At 37.1% G+C, this 24,483-nt stretch overlaps 1 protein-coding gene across 1 annotated transcript; it reads left to right on the top strand.

The window, feature by feature from the left end:
• Positions 1-20,225: 20,225 nt before the first annotated feature.
• LOC120276355 (24-methylenesterol C-methyltransferase 2) lies at positions 20,226-21,619 on the top strand. Its single transcript, XM_039283083.1, has one exon. The coding sequence runs from the start codon at positions 20,310-20,312 to the stop codon at positions 21,411-21,413; it is 1,104 nt and encodes a 367-aa protein (XP_039139017.1). The 5' UTR covers positions 20,226-20,309; the 3' UTR covers positions 21,414-21,619.
• The last annotated feature ends 2,864 nt before the right edge of the window (positions 21,620-24,483 follow it).

The following is a 24,483-nucleotide window of genomic DNA, read 5'->3' as shown; positions in this document are numbered from 1 at the left end:
AAATAAGAGTTTGTTTCATATTTTTCAATAACTTAGCCACTCTAAAATTATAGGTAATTTATGCTGTCTAGACAAGTCTAAAAATTAAAATTAAAATTAAAATATCCACCTATATTAAATTTATCAAACTGCCTATATATTAACATATAATCCCTACTCCTTTTCAAGTATCTCATAGCTTTCTAGGCAAACAACAAATGATCTTGGCTTGTATTATACTAATATCCACCAAAACACTAACAACAAATGCCATATCATTTATTGTACCGATCTACACATATAAGACGCTAAGAATAGCACTAGCATCAGATATGGACATCATAGAATTTTTCTCTAGATCATTATCTGTTGGGTCCAGCCCATTTGTTGGGTTGGCCCATGTTAAAAAAAAAAATGAAGCTATGTTGACTTATGGAGGAGGGCTTAAAGGGAATTTCACAAGGGTAAATGCTCTCATCTTTGATGAGAATGAGGGTGTGACTATTCATGGTTTTTAGGGAAAAAGAAGAATAATCTAAGGAAGAGAAGGAGGAGCTAGGGTTCTTGGAGAAGGCAAGATTGGAAGGCTTCATCGCCGGATCTCTCCTAATACTTTGGTTTGATCCCTCAACTCTCATTCCTTAAGGTTCTTTTGTGAACCATCCTAGTGTATGGATGATGTATGAGTGTTGAATCTCTTTTTCTTTTGAAATTCATATTCTTTGCATGTACTCCTCTACTGAGCTAGAGAGATCTTGTTGTTATCCCATAAGTCAACATAGTGGAAACATGTTTAAGAGGCTCTAAGGAGTCCCGTGGTTTTTCCCTCGATTTGTAGGGTTTCCAGGCTAAAAATCGTTTCTTGTGTTGATATATGTTTGTTCATCTCATTCTAACATGAATGGGGAGTTTAATAGCTTTTTATGATTGTTTTGAAGCTTTGAAGCCTTGTAGATCCTTTGGGAGGAGCATTGAAGCCTCAAGGAAGACTTTGAATGCATTTTGCAGCTTATGCGGGCTGCATACGGGCCGCACGGAATCTCCAGTGAGCTTCACGGGGTGTATGCGGGCGCATGACCCCCGTATGTGAACAGTGTTTTGCTACAGTACTGTGAACAGTACCTGGCGAACAGTATTTTGCTACAGTGTCGTGCAGGCAGAGAGACTCACGGGCAAGCTTGCGCCCGCGTAGATTTTCCAGTGAGGTTCACGGGCAAGTTTGCGCCCGCATACCGACCGCATGCGAATAATAACAGTGCTACAGTGCCAGTGAATAGTACATTGCTACAGTAACTTCCGCAATAAGATCCTTCAAGAAAGCCTTTCATATTAAATAAGATCCTTCAAGAAAGCCTTTCATATTAAATAATTGAGATATTATCTTGTTAGCCTTATGCAATATGTCTAATTCTTTACTTACTAATATCGTTATAGATACATAAAATGATGAAATATATCCCATTAAGTCTTATGTAGATACAATAATCAACTTTTTTTTCAATAAATTCTAAAGAAGTCACTATCTCATCAAACTTTAAATACCATTTATGAGAAGTTTTCTTCAAGCCATAAATTATCTTCTTTAATTTACATATCATGTTCTCCTTCCCACTTTTCAAAACCCTTAAATTAATTAAACCATATAAATATCCTCATGAAGACAACCATTAATAAAAGAGTGTTGATATCAATATGATATCGCTCAAGTTTAGAATGAGCAACCAACTTCATAATGAAGCTAAATGTGTTTTTTACAGGAAAATTGAGAACATGGCTCGATATTGTTGATAACTGGATACTAAATAGATCCTTTTGCTACAAGTCTTGCTTTGTGGCATTCAACATCATTCTAAGCATCATGATTAGTCTTAAACACCCATTTATAATAGATGTGTTTGTCTTCATCTGGTAACTTCACAAATTCCCAAAATCTATTATGCGACATAGAATGCAGCTCATCATTCATGGTATTTAGCCTCACATTAGTAACTCGAAACAACTTCATCGCAATTTATAGGATTAGCAAAGTCACTATTTGTCACGCCCCAGCCCCAAAGCCGGGTCCGCTGACAGATCGGCCGCATCCAACGGGGCTGGGCCCCACTGAGTGCAAGGCCTCAGATTTGACCTGGTCAGAGTCAACCCTAACAAGCAGAACAGGAAACAATAAAAAAAAATGGTACAGAAATACAACACAGACTCACAGATACGAGAATCCAAGATATAAATACAGGTTATAAATATCAACAGCCGTAGCCGGATCTTCGACCGCAGTCGGGGGGTAGCGCTACTACAGAAAACATGTGCACATGGCTAGGACTTACTCCTCCTAGCTGGGCGAGCCAGAAATGGAGATGTACTAAAACCGCAGAGATACAGAATACAGACAGAGGAAATACGGAATAATTAATGCAAAAACAAAATAAACAAATAAATAATTATACACCAAAAACACAGAGTTCGAGTTCAGAAATTGCAAATTCAGAAGTTCCCAGATACTCACACGAACAGAAATACAGAACTTCAGAATCCCTCATTAGGGAAAATAACTGAAGAAACAGAAATTATGCACAAAATTTACCAAATGAATAAATCATCAAATAAAAACCAAACACCCTGGGAATTACACCCTTAAGGTCTCGGCATAATATCACTTCTAACATGTTCCATTTTACAACACATAACTCCAAGATCATACTAACAATTGCAAAGATATTTTGCCGAACGAAACTCAAGACCATACTGAACATTTTCCTTGTCAAATGCTTCCCAAAGTTTTTGTCCCCGTAGTGAGAAAAAAATCAAGCTAAACCTTAAGATTCCCTCGTAGTACATCATCTTGCACAAGTCTTTAATAAATCAAAACTTCTAATCTATAAATCCAATCCGCACCCTTGGTTTTCCCCATCATTTCGATTTTATCAATAATGTATCTTATCATAATTGCTCATCTAAAACAAGTTTTCATTTCAAGGGCATGAACCTATTTTTCCCTTCCAATATTAAAACAACCCTTGAACATCAACCAACATAAGCTATATAAAGCAATTACCCCAATTTTGATTAACATTAGGTCAAGGTCACCTCTAATATCCAAGATACAATAACACCCAAGCAACTCACCAACTTTTCAAATTTTTTACCGGCCATAATTGTCATGTCACCTCACCCTTAAAATGTCTTCAATCCTAGCTTCGTACCACCCCATTCCTCTAGATTCAAAAGCAACTCACATTATTATTTTCATTCTTGAACATTCATGCTTTAGTTCTCATCACATAAGTTTTTTTATCAATATCTTACATTTTATTATGAGCATACATCTCTCCCCCTTTCTCTAACTCCTTCGCATCATCCCGACATATCATCAAAGCATTTCCAATCTCTTCCAAACCCATGCAAAAGAATTACATAAACATAACTCCCTCACATAAACAAATTTCCCTTGCCAACATTACATATACTTATAATCTATAATGTAAAATGTCCATCTTCTCATAATTCTTACATTCTAGCATTTTAACACAAACCATGATATGTATAAAAATACATTCCTTACCTCTTGATTCCTAACCAATTCCACAAGATATACATATTCTCACCCACACATGAGATCAAACAAATGCATTTAAAAATTTCAACTCATATTTAGCAACAAACAAGGGATCCACATTTATTATTCCTTCATGAAGGAGTGCTCATACAAACTAACAACTAAGCCCATCAATACCATTGAAGTCATTACAAAATTAAATCACACAATTCTCACAATTATATCCCCAAATATTTGTATTCAACACTAGGAGGCAATTAGTCAAACACCTTATGTGCATCACCCAAATTCCATTCCATGGACTCTAGCATAACTCAATAATATGATTTCTTTACACACTAATCTACACTTGCATAATTCACCAAAAATAGAACTCCCAAGACCTTACATTGTCATGGACCCAATTAACAACAAGTATGATATTTTTAGCAAAAACTATGCCAAGTTCCAATCAACATCATGCCAAAAACAACACCCAAACATGCAAATAATTTACAAGAACCAAAATAAATCAAGAATGATTCGGTTAGCCCACTCACCTTGCCATCTTCTCTTCTCATCCTCTCTACTTCCATTAATCTAGGGAAAATAAGAGGGAAAACAAGAAGAACACAAACCCTAAGTTTATACTAAGGTTATCAACAAGAACACAAAATGAAAAGTAATGGAAACAAGAATTACTTACCTATCTTTAACCATTAAAAGCAAGAAGAGGAGAAGGACATGGCTAGGGTTTCCAACAAGTATGAATGGGAAATGGAAGAGAGGGGCTGAAACTTTTAGAACGGAAGAAAAGTATTTTCGGTCTGCTACAGTACCCGTGCTACAGTGTTGGGTTTTATAAAATTGCTACAGTAACGGGCTGGGTTATAACACTATTAGTCTCTCCGAGGGAGATAATGTAATCATTGTTAATGGCCGGTCCCTTTATCTCAAAAGCCTTTAACAATTACATTGGGAATATCTTGAATAGAACTCAAGTTTCACACCAACAACTATCTCCTCAGTGACTGTATTTATTGAAATTAATTGAATTGATTCAAAACATTTTTACTAGTGACAGTCCTCCATAATCATGTACGTTAATAACTTTAGCAACATTAAACTTCAAAAATTTAGCATTGGTAGAGTCAACAATCATTCTTCCATGACCAGTACAATAGAATTGACATCCTCTAGAGCAATCAAGGTATCTAATTAAAAAAAAAAATTTACAGTCAGTCTTTTTTCTTTCTATAATTAAAGTGTCTTTGGCGAGACACCCCCATTCTTAAAAATAATTAAGGCTATGCTTATAAGCGTTCCACATTTCAAATGGAGTTTTAAACATAGATTTAGGAGGAACTTACCTAAGAATGTATAAGGCAACTCTAAGCACACCACCATATAAATAAAATGGATAGGTTAGACTTACACATTATACTTCTCACCATATCCAAAAGGATGTGATTTCGCCTTTCGTCGCCTTTCAACAGCATCATTTTATTCATGACCATAACATATGGAATATTTCACAATTATTCCACATTACTAAAATGCTTAGCAAATGGTCCCATCTTCTACTAATATAGGTCATGGTAATTTGTTATAGTATTCATCACCATGATTTGATATTTCTACCTAAATTACTTTTCCTAATTGTTTTTGAATCTCAATTTTAAAGATGTTTAATTTATCTTGTGCTTTTAAATTTTCTTTAGTAAGATAAAGGTTGAATATTTCTTGTGAAATAATTATTTTAAATGTTGAATCTTCTCCATTAAAATATGACCTAGACTCTCATTCCATAGGAGACATTTAGCATAACAATCTTTTAGAAACAACAGGCTCAACTATAAAATTTTAATAAAAATAAGGAAAAGGTATACATAATTGATAAAGCCATTATTTAAAACACCAATACCAACAACTTTAAAATTTAAGGAAAGTTGTATAGCTCCACTTTGAAATAAGAATGAATATCCATAACTATGCAAGAGAATAGTCAAAATCAAATTACTTCTAAGGTTTGGAACATAAAAATATTTTTAATAAACTCTCAAACAACCTTTTAAAACTAAAATGACTACATCTATCAATTCCACTTCAACTGCAAGGTTGTTTCATACTTTTAGCTTCGATTTTGCCTCATTTGGTTTTTTAATACTCTACTACCTACTAAAGCCATACTAATATAAAAAGAAACACCAAATTAGTCCACCAAGTATCAAGCGAGGCATCAGCTAAATTAGACTAAAAAATATTGCAATCTAGTGGATTACTTTGTGATTAATTTTTGTTGTTTAGACATGACTTATATTAAATATTGTTGTTTCTTTATATGCTTGTTTTATAATAGAGTAAGCACTTAATATTGCTTTTATTTGCAACATATGGTCTCCCTCTTTCTAATTGTCTTATGCCTTTTAAAGCCCTTCATGTTCTTAGTAGCACTGGGAGAAAAATGCTTAGAGACACTCTTATCTTTGCTAGGTTTGAAGGAAGACATATTAAAAGCAAGCTTTCCTTTCTCCCACTTAAGTTTTTGTTCCTTGGCCATATATTTACCGGCACACCACTTGTGTGACCACAAGTGCATGGATCATCTAGTAATAAAGTGGAACCAACAGGTCGGGTAGTCGAATCCACAGAGAACAGGAGTACCAGTAGTAACTACAAACCTCGTTATCTAGCCTAAATAATGGAGTGAAGTGATCAATTATGCAAGTAAGTAAACAAGAAAGGGAAATAAGCAAATGGAGAAGTAAAGAGGAATTAATCGAGATAAATGGGGTACACAAACAATATTTCCCCTAGAATCTTATAATAAGTGTTAGACTAATAGTATGCTTCCTAGATGAGTATGGTTGAGTCATGGGAAATCCAAAGGCACACCATTCCCTAGACCTAGGGAACCGATGACAAGTCCCCTACGAGGTTCAAGCGGAGAATTTTCTCGACGCTCCACACCATATATGCCTGCTTGGAGTCCAGGGATCCCATATTATAAACCTGATTTCTAAAAGTAGATAAAACCCTATCTCTAGGCGAAGGATTCCTAATCCGATACAAGGTCCTGGCGGAGAGTTCTCTTGATGCCTTACACCACATACGATTGTAAAGAGCGTTTGGGATATCAAGGTAAGGTAAATCACATGCTTATCCTCTCAACCCTCTTCAATCTCGATAAATCTAACTCTAGCAGTGATCTCTCTCGTCACTAGAGTTATTAGAACATATAATCAAAATAGATAGCTAATAGGGATTGCATGGCAATGAAAACACGAGAATGAAACTCAACATAAAAACTCAATTAAAGGAAGCACAAAAAAAATTAGATTAAGATTAGATTCTAGGGTTCGCATGGCCAAGTAGCCACTAGAGGGTTAGCTCTCCAATGAGCAATACAAAATCCAATCAATAAATGAATGAAAACAAGTAAAATCCATAAAGAAACCCCCTTTGAATTAGTGATCATAGTCTAGATGAGCTACTTCAAAGTCTTCAAGAATCCCTCTAATGAAGCTACGTACACCACCTCGAAATCAAGTCATTGGTGACTCCCCTTCTAACTATGACAAAGGTGGAATCGATGAAAGTTGGTGAAGAAATGCTTCCTTGAGTGCAAAAACCTCCTCTCCAAACCCTAGCCTCTTTCCCCTCTGAAACATACGGAAAAAGATACCAAAATCTCACTTGAGCGGCCTTTTATAAGATAAAATCAATGCTTCACACGGCCTCCCACACACCCACATGGATGCCCATGTACTATTCTACCGATACTATAATAACTCAACTATAGTAACTTTACTATAGTACACATCATTTAGCTAATTGTGGAAGGCCACATGGCTGTGTGGAAGGATGTGTGGCTTCCTAGCAATTCATACGGCTGAAATAACTTCTAAAAAAACATGCACGGGCCGGTACATGTGCGTATGCCTACTCTTGTGCCTTCTTGACATATCAAATGGCTTTAGAATTCCCAGATATTAGCACATACGGTCATGTATATGTTCCAGCCCATGTGTTTGCTCTTGTGTCTCATAGAAGAACTTCAAAAAATACTCCACACCCTTATCTTTGCTTTCTTTCTTCTCAAATCTCCTTCACACACTTTGATTGCATAAAAGAACACAAAATACAAGATAATAGTGTAAATATATGAATAGAATCATGCTCAATGTACATAAAAAAATGTGCTACAATGTGTATAAATAAACACTTATCATTTACTAATCAATGCATCCATGTTTCTCGTATGATTCTTGAATATATTAGGAGGTTTTAGTTTGAGAGAAAGAAGAGGGTGAATTATCAAGCCTTCAGTAAACAATGTAAGTATCTAGATGTGCAATGTTCAAGAACTTAAACCTAAACTGGATATAGATCATTTGGCAAAATATAATCCCTAATGTTGCCAACTTTATCATAATATATACTCAAGAATTTTATATTTTGCTTATTAAGTAGAAGAATTCCCTTATCATTAGTTATAGCAATCTCTTGTAAGCCACTTATTCGGAGGTAGATCCTTTCATAGTTGGCAAACAAGGACAATTTAGTTATATTAATGGAGATATGACTTAGATCTTTCAAATAAGATCAATGTTGTCTCTCACTGTTTGCAAGATTTCCTTCTTTACAACAAGGCTTTTTCCTAAAAAATTGATCTTCATTTGTCACTGAAACTAGAAAATGTGGAAGATGAAAGAACCTTGAAAACCCTAGACAAGGAATGGGGAAAGAGGAGGGCAATAAAAGCAAACACCACTTGTTGTTAGCAAGGTATTTAGATCATTTTCTCATTTCAAATACATCTTTATAATTAGAGGGGGCATAGACTATTAACTAAGCCTGGTGGGTGGAATCCTCCGGCAGGTTTGGTTCACAAAATGGTGACCCTAGCCTAGCTTGCCGTTGGACAGGTCTAGGGGTACCCCCAACAGTTATGGTTCATCCCTACCGCCTAGAACCCTTCAATTCATGTGAATAGGTTTTTCTTTAAATAAAAAATATTTTAATTTTTTTAAAAAAATAATTTTAATAAATCACAATAATTCAAAAATAATTCAAAATAAGTTTAAAAAGGTGAAAGGCTAGCACTTAATATGCTTTCCTTCATCTACGTTTATAGGCAATGCCCTTGTTTACCTTTAGAGTTTAGCCTACATGGGAATAAATTCAAATTTCATTGAGAACCATGGTTGCTAATTAGATTAAAAGGAATCATCTGACGGTGTTCATTCTTTCTTGTTGGGACGGTGTTTGCTTAAGAGTTGGAAGAACAGAATTTAAAAGATCTTATCATATTAATAAATGGGGGATTTATTTTTGTCTAAAAGGAACAATTAAAAATGGAAAAGAAAATCTAGAAAAATTTTTAAAATACAAATGGTTTTTTATATTAAGCAAGGAAGTACTCTTAAAGGCTTTTAAATGTTGCATGTGACCAATGAGGACTCTGAAAAAGTCAAAGCCCTTTTAGATTTTCTTGTGACCATTTTAATCATGGAATTTATATTTTTTTTAATAAAATTATATTTTTACCCTTGTCATTTACTTCATTCCTTACTTTTGTCCTAGTCTTTCACCATCTAGCCAATGATTTTTTTTTTGCCATTACCCAAGCCACCACCTCTAATGCCATGGTCCTCGCCATCGCCTTTGCGTCTGCATTCATGAGCACCATACTCCATGGTTGCCCTGTGTTCAAGCTTGGCCTCTTTGCTCCACTAAAGTTACCATCCTTTATGCCTCCATAGACTAGCGAAATGAGTTGGCGTTGGCCACCGGTTCAACATCATCTACAGAAAACATAATGAACTTAGATCACTCCACCCTCAACTGTGAGGCCAATGAGGCCTTGACCATGAACTTTGCTTTCCTCCTATCCCACATCGCTAAGTGCCTCTCTGGCAAGTCAAGCTATCTTCCATACATTCTCCGCAGTTTGCTTCTTATCTCTATGCCCTCAGAGCACAATGCTATCCTAATTCCAAATGTTATCCCAATCCAATACAAGTATTTGATAAAAGATCTTCCAAAATATTATAAGTGATTAGAGATTGCAAGCATGAAGGTGCATTATGGTCTAGCTTATGGTGTTGTGCATGTTATTACAACCCTACATGTAATTGGAGCAACATAGGCTCATGTACCATTGTCTTTTCATGTCAGTGTAGATGTTGATATTAATTGGAGCCATTTTGGTTGTACATGGGTTAGGAGTGCAAGCCATGGAAACTATTTTGTTTTGTTTATGTGCACTTATATATTTTGATGTATTTTTTTTTTCTCTGATGAATGAACTAGCTAGTTGAGCCTTGAGCCCCTCCAACACACACCAACAGTGGTATTAGAGCTTTAAGCTCTTCTTGAATCCTCTGTTTCTTCTCCATGGCCTCAAACAGAGTGGCAACCAAAGCCTTGCAACCATCTTTCCCTGTGTTTAAGGGAGAGAACTATAAGCACTGTAGTATTAAGATATGAACACTGTTTTAGTTTCAAGACCTATGGGAACTTGTAAAGAAAGAATTTACAGAACAAGACAAAGAAGCTCGTTTGAGAGATAATCGAAAGAGAGATGCTAAAGCATTGTTTCTTGTACAGCAAGTCGTGCATGAGAGTGTCTTCACTCATAATGCTTGTGTTGCCATTGCCAAGTAGGCTTGGATGACTTTGCCAACAGAATATTAGGGGACCTCAAAGGTGGTTACTATGAAGCTACAAACTCTTAGACAAGAGTTTGAAAAGCTATTTATAAAGAGTGGTAAGTGTGTGCAAAGTAGATCTCAAGACCCATTGAAATTGTTAACCAAAATCACACTTATGGAGAGCTAATTTTAGAACAAAGTGTGGTGGCTAAAGTACTCAAAAGCTTGATCTCCAAGTTTGACTACATCGTCACTGCAATAGAAGAAGCAAAAGACTTAACTAAGATTGCTATAGACAAGCTTAGTGGGTCGCTTCGAACTTATGAGGCAAGGCTAAACAAGAATGTAGAGAAGCCAAAGAAGATAGCTCCCTAAGTGAGGAGTGATAGCTCTAAGGGCAAGGAAGTTGACAAGGAAACTAATAGAGGTCATAAAAGAGGTGTTAACAAGGGAAAATTCTAGGGTAGAGGAAGGATACAATGCTATGAACAAAAATGTTAATTTGGTGAACATAAGCCAAGCAAGAACCATGTGCAACATCACCTATGCAGATTGCTGAAGAAACTAAGGAGTAGTAGCTATTAATGGCTCATAGAAAATTGAATTGTGCCATTGTATGCATAAAGGCCGTAGCTTGAGAAATTTGGCTCATCAATAGGGGTTGTTCATACCAAATGACTGGTAATAGAGACTTTTTCAAGACGTTGGATGAATCCAAGAAGTCTATTATGAAGCTAGGCAATGACAAAGAGTTGAAAGTGGAAGAAAGAGGCACAATTAAGATAACTACATTAGAGAATAAGGTGAGGCTTCTAAATATGCAATATGTTCCAAATTTAGCTCATAGCCTACTGAGTGTTGGGCAAATATTAGCCAATGGTTACTCAGTGATGTTTGATGCTAATGCATGTATGATAAGGACCAAGGAATCTAGTAAATTATTGACCAAGATTTAGATGACCAAAAGTAATATGTTTCCTCTAGAGGTGAGAAACATTGGATCTGTAAACTTGATGGTAGATATACAAAACAAGTTCATTCTTTTGGCACCTTAGACACGTGCATCTAAGTGTAAGGACCTGAAGCTATTGCACCATAAGGAGATAGTAAAGAAATTACCAGATATAAATCAGGTAGGTGTCAATGAAGAGAATGTAATAGGAAAACAAACAAGGAAACCATTCACTTCAAGGAAAATAAGGAGAGCAACATCACCACTCAAGCTAGTGCATGCAAATGTATTTTCTAATGTTTAGTAATAATTGCATCAGGATGAGTTGGGTCTACTTCTTGAAGAGTAAGTTAGATGTTTTTTTATAGCTAGATGTTTTTTATAGCTTTTTGAAGTTCAAGACACTAGTCAAGAAATAGAGTGGATTATTTATCAAAGCTCTGCGGATGGATAAGGTGCAAAGTTTCTTTCGACTCAGTTCAGAAGCTGCTGTGAAGGGAGTGGCGGTCGTAAGGAGTTAACACCTTCGTATGCACCCGAGTAGAATGGTGTTATGGAGAGAAAAAATCACATTGTAGTCGAGATGGCATAGAACATGTTGAAACAGAAGGAGCTTCCTAATAGTTTCTAGGTGGAGGTCATCATAATGTTAGTGTGCCTTTAAATATTTCTTCGACAAAGGCCTTACTAAACCAGATACCATATGAAATGTGGCAAGGTGTGAAGCCTCTATGGATCATCTTCAAGTTTTTGGGGTTTTGGTTATGCACAGTTCAAATTCACAGCAATTGAAGAAGCTGAATTTGAAGTTACAAAGGTGAATATTTGTGGATTACTGCACTGAAACAAAAGGCTATAATTTGTACAATCAATCACCAAGAAATTAACTATGAGCCAGGATGTTGTGTTCAATGAAAGGACTCAGTGGAGTCGAATGTATACAAATGTCTGGTTTTGAGAATGTTGTTGAACAAGGCATACCAACACTAGGGACTGGAGTTGCACCTATTCCATTGAAAGAGTGTGATAATGCTCTAGAGTTGACTAGAGGAATTGTGGCTCTGTAGCATATGGTTAAACATCTCAAGAGGAATCTCCAAAGAAAACCAAAGAGTCTAGTTGACATAAAAGAGAGTTACTGGTTTGCGTTGATGATCGTTGACCCAATGTTATATGAATAAGTTGTTGAAAAGGAAGAATAACAAGCTGTAATGCATAAAGAAATGCTTTTAATTCAAAATAATCAAACTTGGGAGCTTGTTGACCTACTAGAAGGTAAGAATACCATGGGGTTGAAGTGGGTCTTTAAGACCAAGTATCACCTAGCTGTGGATTGTGGCAAGAGGATACTCATAATGCAAGGGAGTGGACTTTGAAGATACTTTCTCCCTTATGGTCAGACTTAAAACTGTGAGAATCTTCTTAGCACTAGCTGTACACTTGAACTAGGTTGTATATCATCTCAATGTAAATCAGTTTTTCTTAATGGGGAGCTTAGTGAAGAGGTATATGATCAATATCATGGTTTTACAATACAAGACCAAGAAGGAAAGGTATACAAGTTGAGAAAGGCCTTGTACTGGCCGTGACAAGCGCTTTTGGTATGGTACAATAGGATAGATAGTTACTTCATGGAGATTAGGTTTCAAAGAAGTGATTGTGAGCCTAAGTTATATAGGAGAATGGAAGATGACAAGGTTCAGTTATTGGTCTACATATATATAGATGATATTATATATATAGGCTCTCCAGAGTCAGTGGTGAATATATTCAAGCAAGCTTGATGCAAGCGTTTAAGATGCTAGATTTAGGTCTGCTGAGTTATTTCCTTGATCTTGAGATCAAACAGTAAAAAAATTATATCTTTATGTCACAGCAAAGGTATGTAGAAAGGCTCATAAAGAAGTTTGGCATGCAAGGGTGTAAAAGGCCTTAACTCCTATGAATCTAGGAGAGAAACTCCAGAAAGATGATGGAACAAATGAAGCGGATGCTTAAAAGTATAGAAGCATTGTTAGGGGATTGCTATATTTGTCCCACACGTGACTAGATATCATGTTTGCAACTAGAGTACTATCCTGATACATGAGTTGTCCATCCCGTCAACATATGGGTGCAAACAAAAGAATCTTGGGCTATGTCGTTGGAATGATTGACCATGGTATACTATATGAACATGTGCAAGACTTCAAGCCTGAATCAACAGACGACCAGAGAAGCACATTTGGGAGTTTGTTTACATTTAGCTCTGGTGATGTCAACCGGAGCTCTAAGAAACAGGATGTAACGGTCCTATCTATAACTCAGGCCGAGTATATAGCTGCAATGATAGTTGTATGTTAGGCAACTTGGCTAAGGATAATACTAGTTAGCATGGTTAAAGCAGTCAATAGCAACCACCATCCTATGAAACAATAGATCAACTATTTTAATTGAAAAAAATCTAACTCTCCACGGTCGTACTAAACACATTGATATTAAATATGATTTCATCAAGGAAATAGTTTCAGAAAGCTTAATTTGTGTGCAACTTTGCAGCACGGAAGAGAAGGTTGTAGATATCTTTACAAAAGCCTTATCAAATAAAAAATTCTTACATTTTAGAGAGTTGTTGGGAGTGTGCAATCTCAAATCAACGGAGTGTATTGAAAGTGATTAGAGATTGCAAGCATGAAGGTGCATTATGGTCTAGCTATGATGTCATGCATGTTATTACAGCCTTGCATGGAACTAAAGCAATATAGGCTCCTTGCCACTGTGTTTTCATGTCAATGTAGACGTTAGTATTAACTAGAGCCATTTTAGTTGTACATGGGTTATGACTTCATGCCTTGGAAATGGTTTTGTTTTGTCTGTGTGCACTCATATATTTTAATGTATTACCATTTCTCTAATGAATAAACTAGCCAATTGAGCCTTGAGACCCTCCAACGCACACCAACAAAAAACATTTGAAAATGATAACAAACAATAGAACCAAGAACCATAAATAATTTCCGGAAAAAAAAAATCAAATCAAAGAACAACATCATTGCTCCAAGAATCTAATAAAATCACCAAGGGTTTTCACTTAGTCTATCAAAAATTACTAGCAATTAATGAATGGCTCCTATAATCCTATTCAAAGTGAAGAAAATGAAGGTAAAAAAAAAGGTCCTGATGAGCTGCTGTGTTTTAAGTTTAACAAGGGATCATTTTCACATACAACCATATAAAGGTGTTGAAGAAGCCACCATCACCAACCACTTTGGAGGTGGAGCCTTGGAATTTAGGCTTGCGTACGGTGGCCAATTCCCTAACTTATTTGTGTGGGTGAGGCTAAAGAATGGTTGGGGATGGTGGAGGGAGAGAAAGGAACAAAAGGAGCCTTTGGATTGAAGGAAGATGGCAAAATGAGAATATAAAAAAATAGAAATTTAGTGGTCACTGTGAAACCTTTAGACCCTATTTGGTCGCTTTGAAATAATGAATGTTGTATTGGTATCAGAGCTATTGGTTTACACTACTAGTTGTAGTTTATCTCTGTCTTCGATTGTCTCTTCTAATGCCTAGTAGATCCAATTAGAGTCGAGCATGTAGTATAGGTGCATGTAGGAAATTGAGTCTAAAAGTATTTTTGGTGTTCTTTTTAGTTAGGTATGTCAACACAACATCTGTGGCTGGGCTGTGGGGCAGTTGCTCCGATTACTAAGCCTACTCTCTATTCTGCCAAGAGATATACTGCATGGAGCGCCATCTCCATCCTCATCTCCTTCACCACCTAGGTAGGGAGCCACTTTAAGGCATGAACCTGTCATGGTAGCCTCAGTACATGCCCCAAGTGTATATGAGCCTGCACTTTAGGGCCCAACACCTGAATTAGCTCCACCCTAGAAGTACTACAAGCTTTCAAGGTCTATTGGGGCATCTAGGGGTGATAGCCTACCTATCACTACTTCTACTTGGAATACCAATCCATCTAGTGTGACGAGCGAAGGAGTTGATCAAGAAAGACTAGTGGGTTTGAGGGAATTTGCCTAAGAGAGGGAATGTGATCTTGAGTCAACCTTCAGAGTAAAGGAAAAGCGTAGTGCGCCTCAAAGTACTCTAGCAAAGGATTCCTTTAAGTCACCTTCAAGCTAGATGAGTAGACAATAGAGTTCTGTATGTTCTGTTAACAGATCTAGTGTAAGGAATTCATAGCTTAAGTCCTAGTGCCCAAATTGCAACAGGCTTCATGCTGGTCGGTGCAAAGACCCGCGCAGGTGTTTTTGGTGCAGGAAGATCAGTTATTTCCTATGGGCTTGTCCAAAGTTAAGTGGCATAGGACCTACTGCCATTGTCAAACGTGTGGCGACCTTAGACCAGATCTCAAACAAGAGTCTTTGCCATGACTAGTGAGGAGGCTAAGTGTAGGCCGAACATGATCACATGTATCATGCATATCTTCTTTTCTTAGCATGATGCATATATGTATTGATTGATTAAGGATCAGGAAGGTCTTTTATTTAAACTGCATTTGCATGTCATGCTAATAAAGTTTGTTCCCTTTAAGTTGTGAACTGTGGTTTAGACTCCTCTTGGTGAAAAGATAGTCATGAACATGGTGTTCTTGGGGTGCCCAATTTAAGTTAATGGGGTTGTGATGGAGGCGATTGTCAATTGGGAGACACTGAAGAATGTGACTGCGGTTCAGAGTTTTATAGGTTTGGTAGGGAACTACTGGCGTTTTATGGAGGGTTTTTCCACGATTACACCTTTTTGTTGAGGTTGAATCGCAAAGAAGTGAAGCTTGTTTGGGATGAGAAGTGAGAGAAGATTTTCCAAACCCTTAGGTATCGATTGGCATCAGCCCCAATTTTTACCTCACCCACTAACTGGAAGGAGTCTGTGGTTTTTAGTGATGCCTCACACCAAGGTCTGGGTTGTGTTATATAAGAATGAAGGATAGGTGATAACTTATGCTTCTCAATAGTACAAGAAACATGAATTAAACTACCCAACCCATGATTTGGAGCTTGCAGTCGTAGTGTTTGTGTTAAAGATTTGGTGATATTATTTGTTTGGAAAGTTGTGTCGAATATCCACGGACCACAAGAGCTTGTAATACTTCTTCACTCAGAAGAAGTTGAATTTGAGGCAATGCCGATGGTTGGAATTGATTGAGGACTATGACCTAGTCATAGACTACCACCCGGGCAAGCCTAATGTGGTAGCGGAGGCACTGAGTCAGAAGTCTTCGGCCCTCTAGCTTCTATGAGACCATCATACCTATTGTGCTCAAGAGAATACACAAAGTGGAGAGGCACAAAGGCAAGCACACTCATATGTTCCGACTTGTGCAAACATTAGCAAGAGCTTCGTCAATGTGGTTTCATTGAAGACGCGACATGATCTACCACATGGATGTGTGCCCATTCATGTGGCTTTGATGAAAAGAGTGGATTCGGGAGCATTTCAGCGAAGTACTATAGTAGTTTACTGTAGCAAAAATGATGTAGCAAAATTACTGTAATATTTACTATTCATAGCTCGCAGGAAATGAAGACCTAGAAATTCACACGGGTGTGTGGAATTGCCACATGCCCCTGTGGATGCCCGATTCTAGCCCCTATAAATATCACGTTTTGAGAGTTATTGAAGGATCTTTTGCCCATCTTTTGTCCATTTTTGGAGACACTCGCGGCTAGGGTTTGGAGAGGCTTTGCCTAGGTTTTTGGAGCGGTTCTACGGCCTTCGACATTGCATTCTTTTAGGGGAGAGTTATTGGGGGAGCTTTCGTCAGCACCGATTCGGCGAGGTGTGCCCTAGGCTTGATAAAGGAACTTTTGGAGAAGACGAGGCGGCTCCACAAGACCATTGATACGGACTACAAGGGGGTTTTTATCCATAGATTGCATGTTTTCACTATTGATTTCATTGTTGATTGTGTATTGCTCCATGGAGAACTAAACCCCTAGTGGGTGCTTGGACTTGTAAAGCCTAGGATGCTTTTGTTTCATTGACCTTTATTATGCTTCTTTAATTGATGTTTTAATTGAGTTCCATCCTTGAATGCTTGTTGTATTGATTTTCCCTTAGAGTGATACTAGGGTTGAGAATCCATCTTGGTAATCCTTGTGGATGAGTGACACTCCATTAGGATTAGACAAAACAAGTTTGGAGAGGGTTGAGAGGGTGAGTCGAGAGGTAGCAAAATGTCCCATTTCCCTTCCGATGTGGTTTATCCTACCTCTACTTTCCAAGAGTCTTTGCGGCCATGATAGAGTGAAGTACTAAGAGACAAACTCCACTGGGGCTTAGTTGTGTAAACAACAGAGTGAAATGTTGAAGTAATCCTTAGTGCTGGGGCTTAATCGTGACTAGGGATCCTTCGCTTGGACCAAAGGGTTAGATCTATTTTAGGAAATAGGGTTTACCACTTAGAGTCCCTAGAGCTTCATACAACCCCACACAGTGTGAGGTGTCGAGAGTATCCCTTTTAGCTGGGGCATAGTGTAGGGTTAGTCATAGTTGACCTTAGGTTTGGGACAGTGTGTCTTTGGATATCCATGACTCATTAAGCATCAGTCAGGAGGCATAATGATCAGTCTTGCACTTGAAATAATAGTCCTAGGGTGAGCAATGTCCGGGTGCCCCATCTCTCTATCGATTACCTCTCCTTATCCCTACTGCGCTTCTTTTCTTTTCTATATTTTTTTTATTTGCATTGATATTGTCCACATAACTCCTCAATCGTTTTCACTATAGTTAAATAGCAATTCTTGTGTTTTTGAGCACTATTCCATGTGGATACGACTACCCACTCACTGGGGTACTTTATTACTTTGACAACCCGTGCACTTACAGTACACACATGCAAGGGGTGACCATGAACTTTGTAGTTAGTTTGCCTCCACTCCTCAAGGTTATGATGCAGTTTAGATGATCGTAGATCAGTTGACTAAGTCGACTCACTTCCTAGCCATCCACAACATGTATTCTTTAGAAAAGTTGGCAAGGTTGTATGTGGTTAAGATAGTCCGGCTTTATGAAGTGCTAGTCTCAATTGTTTCGGATCGTGATCCTAGGTTCACTTCTTAGTTTTGACCATGATTTCAAGAAGCTCTTGGTACCACACTGAAGTTCAATATTTACTCTTATATTAAATAGGATAATTGTTAATATTAATTTTAAGAAAAAATATATATAAGCAGTAACCTTTATTTTAATTTATGACCAATTTAACTTAAATATAACAATAATAAATTATATGTATAAAAATTTTAAGTGGCTTTGTTTTTTTACAAGATGAACAAGCCATCGCCTCCAGAGACATGCATGCTCTTACCTTAAGCACTAGTGTCTAAGGTGCTGCATATGAGCAGAGGAACAAGGGGGTAGGGGCAGTCATCCCCTATCGGCATTAGAGTGAATGGACTTGTTGCCCCTAGCTTCCCTCCATCCCCCTTTCCCTCCTGGAATGTCCCCTTCCCCAGTGTTCTTCCACGGATCATAGGCCACCCCTTTCCCCAGCAGCACCCAGTGGGTAGCAGGTGTTTCAAACTTCGGTCTTCCCCGGGCGTGAGTGCTTAAGCTGGTGAGCGATTAAGCCGGTGAGCGTCTCTCCGAGCCACTGGAGCACATTAAAAATGCGTGAGTGCATGAGCAGCCTCTAGAGCCTCTAACCCGCTACAGCAATATGGGCCAATGAAAATTTGAAATGTGGCTAGGCTAACACATCACTTTCCCATTGTCTAAATATGATTTTCATACAATTAAAAATATAAATATTTTATGTGTATATATAGAGAAAATAACTTTGCAATTGCTGAGGAGAAGGATTACAATTTCTCCGGAAAAGGATTACAATTTATAACAGGGAATAACACTAGCAAAACTCCGAGCCTCTAACCTTGCGGATCTCTTCAGCAAAATTCCAATCTTTTCTAAGGAGGTGAAGCTAATTTTTCTTTAAGCATCTTGTTTGTTTATTTATTTTTGTAATTTATAAATATTTTTTTAGATGTTGTCATGTACAGGGTTTAAGGAAATTTGTTGAAATATTTGTGGATTGAAATTGATTAATGTGGCATGGGAATTAATATCATTTATTTGGAGTTGTCATATGTGGAGTGATATTATTAATTTGATTTAAAGATTTGATCCATATTAAAGGCAAAATTTATCATTTAGCAATAAATAAATAAAATTTTATTTATAAAAAAATTTAAATAGAAGTTATCACTTTCAAATAAAACTTAATCTAGTAAGATCTTAATTTTAAAAAATTATAAAAATTAAAAAAATCATTAAAATAAATTCAGAAAAAAAATTGAAATGCCACTTATATTTATATAACTATAGATTACAAGCTATAGCATAAAAAAAATATTTAAAAAATAGTTATATTTTTATTTTGTATTTTAAAACATGAAAAATTAGAGGATTCAGCTTCACCTCACAATCATTAGTGGTATTTTTATTTTTTTTATTTTAAAATATTATTTTTAATGTATTATTTTAAATTTTAAATTTTAAAAATTTTGTTAATTGAAATTTTTTTTATGTTTGTTGTTTGTTTCTCTTTTTATAATTTCTGGCTCTGGTGCTCTGTATCAATGGCCTTGTGCAAGGTTTTCCCCATCACGTAAATTGGTTAAATTTAATTAATTAAACTAATTTATTTATCTAATTAATATTTTAAAAAATTTAGTTTTAATTAATATGAACTGATATGTTTTTTAAACTAATTCAGACATTTAAATCTCGAATCCAATCACAAACCAGCTGAATGGAAAAATGGACCAAACCAAGCGATGTGAACAGGGTTTAACAGATAAGCCCGTTTGGCAACGCAGGACCACACGAGCAATCGACAGTCAAAAGAGGATGTGGAAAACAAAGAGAAAGACACAAACAACATATCAATAAAGAAAAGATCCCCTTTTTTTTTTATCTTTTTAAATAAATATAATAAAATAAAATAAGCGAAATATCAGCGTGAAGATGCTACCAGATCAGATCAACACACAATTTTTTTAAAAAAAATAAATAAATAAATTTAGATTATAAAAATAGATCTTATTTTGTTCCTGCGGAACATCCTACCGCCCATTTCTTTCTCTCTCGATAAATTCGCCCTAATCCACCGCTTATCATCTCTCTCCTCCTCTTTTCCTCTCTCTCTCTTTCAGCAGCTTCTCCGCCAAAACCCCGGATCTGATCGGCGATGGAGACGACGACGGCGGTGTGGGCGGTGTTCGCCGCAGCGGCGGCGGTGATCTACTGGTTCGTGTGGGTGATGGGCGCCGCCGAGGTCAAGGGCAAGCGCGCCGTCGACCTCAAGATGGGTTCCATCACAAGTGACAAGGTTCAGGACAATTATAAGCAGTACTGGTCCTTTTTCCGGCGACCAAAGGAGACCGCCGGCGACTCCACCAACGTCCCCGCCTTCGTCGACACCTTCTACAACCTCGTCACCGACATCTACGAGTGGGGTTGGGGCCAGAGCTTCCACTTCTCCCCCTCCATCCCCAACCTCTCTCACCGCGACGCCACGCGCATCCACGAAGAACGCGCCGCTGATCTCATCAACGCGCGGCCAGGCCTCAAAGTCCTCGACGTCGGATGCGGCGTCGGCGGTCCGATGCGCGCAATCGCTTCTCACTCCCGGGCGAACATCACGGGAATCACCATAAACGAGTACCAAGTCGCCCGCGCACGCGCTCACAACCGGAAAGCCGGTCTCGACTCGATCTGCGACGTGGTGTGCGGCAACTTCCTCTCGATGCCCTTCTCCGACGCATCCTTCGACGCCGCTTACTCCATCGAAGCCACCTGCCACGCGCCCAAGCTCCAAGACGTCTACCGCGAGATCTACCGTGTTTTGAAGCCCGGCGCGCTGTACGTCTCCTACGAATGGGTCACCACACCGCTCTTCCGCGCTGACAACGAAGAGCACGTCGAGATCATTCACGGGATTGAGAGAGGTGATGCTCTTCCTGGATTGAGATCTCACGATGAGATAGCTGTCATTGCTAATGAGATCGGGTTTGAGGTACTTGAAGAGAAGGACCTGGCGAAGCCACCGGCAGGGCCATGGTGGACGAGGTTGAAGATGGGGAAGATCGCGTACTGGAGGAACCACTTGCTGGTGTCGGCGTTAACGATGCTGAGGATTGCGCCCAAAGGAGTGGTCGATGTGCACGAGATGCTCTATGAAACTGCCGGCCATCTCACACGTGGTGGCGAGACTGGAATTTTTACACCAATGCATATGATTCTCTGCCGCAAACCATCCACCGCCACCAACGTCGCTGCTGCTGATGAGTAGTAGATTTACAGCTAGATTTTCTTTTATCATTAGTTGTGGTAGAATCTGTCACTTTCCTATGTTTTCTTTCTTCTTTTTAACTTAAACTTTTTTGATGTTGTGGTGGTGGTGTCTGGTAATCATGATGGTGTCTTCTTTGGTACCTTGTTAATTTTCGTTTTATTAGTTTTTTTTTAAAAAAAAAATTAGATGATCTTCTCTGTTCATGTTCTTGTTTGGTTTTCAGATTATTAGTGTTTGTGTGAGATGTGAGGTGGTTGTCAGAGACATGAGGGGGATGTTAGAGGAGTGTGTAGTGTTGAAGGGGGGCCGGGTGTCAGTGGAGTGGGTGTGTAGCACGTGCTTTGGGTATGCAGCACTGGTGGCACTTTTGTCTTTTGTAGGGGTTCTATTCCCAAGAATGTGCACTGGCATGATGGTGTAAAGATTTTTAATTACATTCCAGGCAAGGTTAGTGAAATGGTTGGTTTTTATGTGATATGATAATTTCACCCCAGTTAGTTATATATATATATATATATTAATACGGCGAGGCTATTTATATAAAAATAGTTTGCAGGAGATGAGAAGAACAAGTTAAATTTTTTTTGGACGATAACATTTATTGGATTTAATTTTTTTAAGTTGAATAGTTTTTCCGTTGTAATTGTTCCAAGCATTCTTTAGTAGCTAATTTTAACCTTGCATGTGGGCACTTGGTTATTTTAAAACAATATATTATTAATGATTTTTAGAATATATTTTCTTATGAAATTTTGCCTTAGATGTAATAATAATTATTTCATTGGTTATTTTAGAACAATATATTATTAATGATTTTATATAAATATACATGCTCACCAAAAAAAAAAAAAACCTACTTATTACACTATGCCAACCAAATGATTTCGATATAACAAGCTTGAATTTTCCGCAATGCCAAGGAAGCAATAGGGTTAAGTCTAAACCTTTAGGAATAACTTTTAGGGGCCGTTTGGTACGCGGTAATGATATATTACCACGTAACGAGATTACCGTGGTAATAAAATTGGGAATGTTATATGCCCAGGAATGTTGTGGTAATTCATAATAACCATGTTTGGTTGGAAACTCATGTTACATAGTAATAAACTTGGTAATATTCTAAATTTTCCAAAATACCCTTGTGTCTACTATTTTATGCAAGTTTAAATTTAAAATAAAATAAAATTTTGGATAAAAATTAACTTTTCAAAGCTAAACATATTCCAAAAATAATGTTATTTAAATTTGATTTTTTTTATCCAACAAATAAAGTATGAAAATTATTATATTTAAACAAAGGGCATAGTTGTCCAAAAAAATTTTCAGATTACCGCCCACTTGGTAATCCAACATAGCCACCTATTTTGGTGGTAATGGGATTACCAAGTTTCTTGGTAATCTTCCAAGGTTAGTAATTACAAATTACCATCAATATTACCACCACCAATAATCCAAACATGGTAATGTGAAAAGATTACTACGTAATAGGTGGTAATGTTTGTACATTACCGCCAACCAAACGGCCTTTTAAGGATGTTAACTGTGTGGGAATTTATTGGAGGATGTATTTCTAATCCCAACCTTGAATTGGCAAACTCATTTCTAATCTCATCCTAGAACCAAGTTTGGGAACAATGCAAAAAATTTTCCCGTTCCCGTCTGACGAGGAATACCGGGATTCAAGGATTCTCTCTCCTTGATTTTTTTTCATTTATTAAATACATTAAATATATTATTAATTAATAATATATTTTTTATTTAATATAAATAAATTTTTAATATTATATATATCATATCAAAATTAGATACTCATGAATGGGATTTACCAGTGTTTTCAGACCCGGACCCGACCTTAAAACCGGTCTAGTTCATTATATAAAATCGGATTTTGATAAAATCAGGGTTGAACCGGCAACCCGGGCGATCGAACCGGTGACCCGGCAGGGTCATCAACCCGGGTTTGCACCAATTTTTTTTTTTAATTCTTATTTTATTTTTATAATATATTAATGTTTGGGGGTTATAATGTAAAATTATAACACTAAGGGAGAGACCAAGGGAATATTTTTATTTTAATTTTTTAATGAATTTTTTTAGTTGTGTATTTCTTTGTAAATATTTTTATGCTTTTCAATTAATTTTATATTAGTTTATTATTATGTTATTGGGTGTATTTTACATTTTTAATGTGACATACTTCAATATTTATTTATATAAAATACTCGCTTAAATTTTTAAAAATCATGTTTTTATTTTTTTATTTTTTATTCTTCAATATTTAATTTTTTAATTATATATAACTAAAAATTATATTATTTTTAATAAAAATTATTGACCCCGGTTTAACCCGGTTGAACCACTCGATCTCTACTCTTCTCCGGGTCGATGGTCTGTCCGGGTCTGAAAACCTTGGAATTTACATCATCATCCTTACCGGTTCTTTTGAATTTTAGCCCCGATTCGGGTTCCGTCATTCACGAAATTTGGGTTTTTTTGTTGGGCCCGGAGCAAATAGACAACCATGACTTCAATTCATTATTATTTATAAAATTATATTTCAAAAATTCTTATTTTTCAGTCGCCATAGTATTCACCTTTTGAATGACCACAAACATGGTTACTTACTTGGTCATGTGTGACTAGCTAGCCAAGCTGGCTCTAGGCTCAACAAACCTATACAAGCTTGCCCAATGGCCACAAACATGCTTTCTTACTTGGTCATGTGATAGCTTACACACATTAGCACTAGCGAGCTTGCACATGGTGGTGTGAGATTGCTCTAGCCTCCACTTGCTAAACTGTTATGCTTTTGAGCTTGCATAGACTTTTAGGGCTAGAGTAATTCATCTTGTTTGGCCTTGAGTGAACAAAGGGGGGGTGGGACAAGCTCACCCATATAAGGATATAAAGTGGCAGAAGTAAAAGTAAAGTTGTAATTTTATTAAGTGAATTTAATTAAATTAAAATATACAGCTTGAAAGGAAATCAAAAAGTTTTTGAAATAAAGTGTCTTGTATGATATTATTAATTTTGGGAATAACTTAGATGAAGTTAGATATGTGTAGTT

The sequence above is a fragment of the Dioscorea cayenensis genome, chromosome 14, assembly GCF_009730915.1.
Source record: "Dioscorea cayenensis subsp. rotundata cultivar TDr96_F1 chromosome 14, TDr96_F1_v2_PseudoChromosome.rev07_lg8_w22 25.fasta, whole genome shotgun sequence".
NCBI classification, from domain to species: Eukaryota; Viridiplantae; Streptophyta; class Magnoliopsida; order Dioscoreales; family Dioscoreaceae; genus Dioscorea; species Dioscorea cayenensis.
Note: the sequence above shows the minus strand (reverse complement) of the source record. Positions and strands in the feature narration are given on the sequence as shown.

Coding starts and splice junctions, on each gene's coding strand:
- LOC120276355 (XM_039283083.1), top strand. CDS start 20,310: ATGGAGACGACGACGGCGGTGTGGGCGGTGTTCGCCGCAGCGGCGGCG.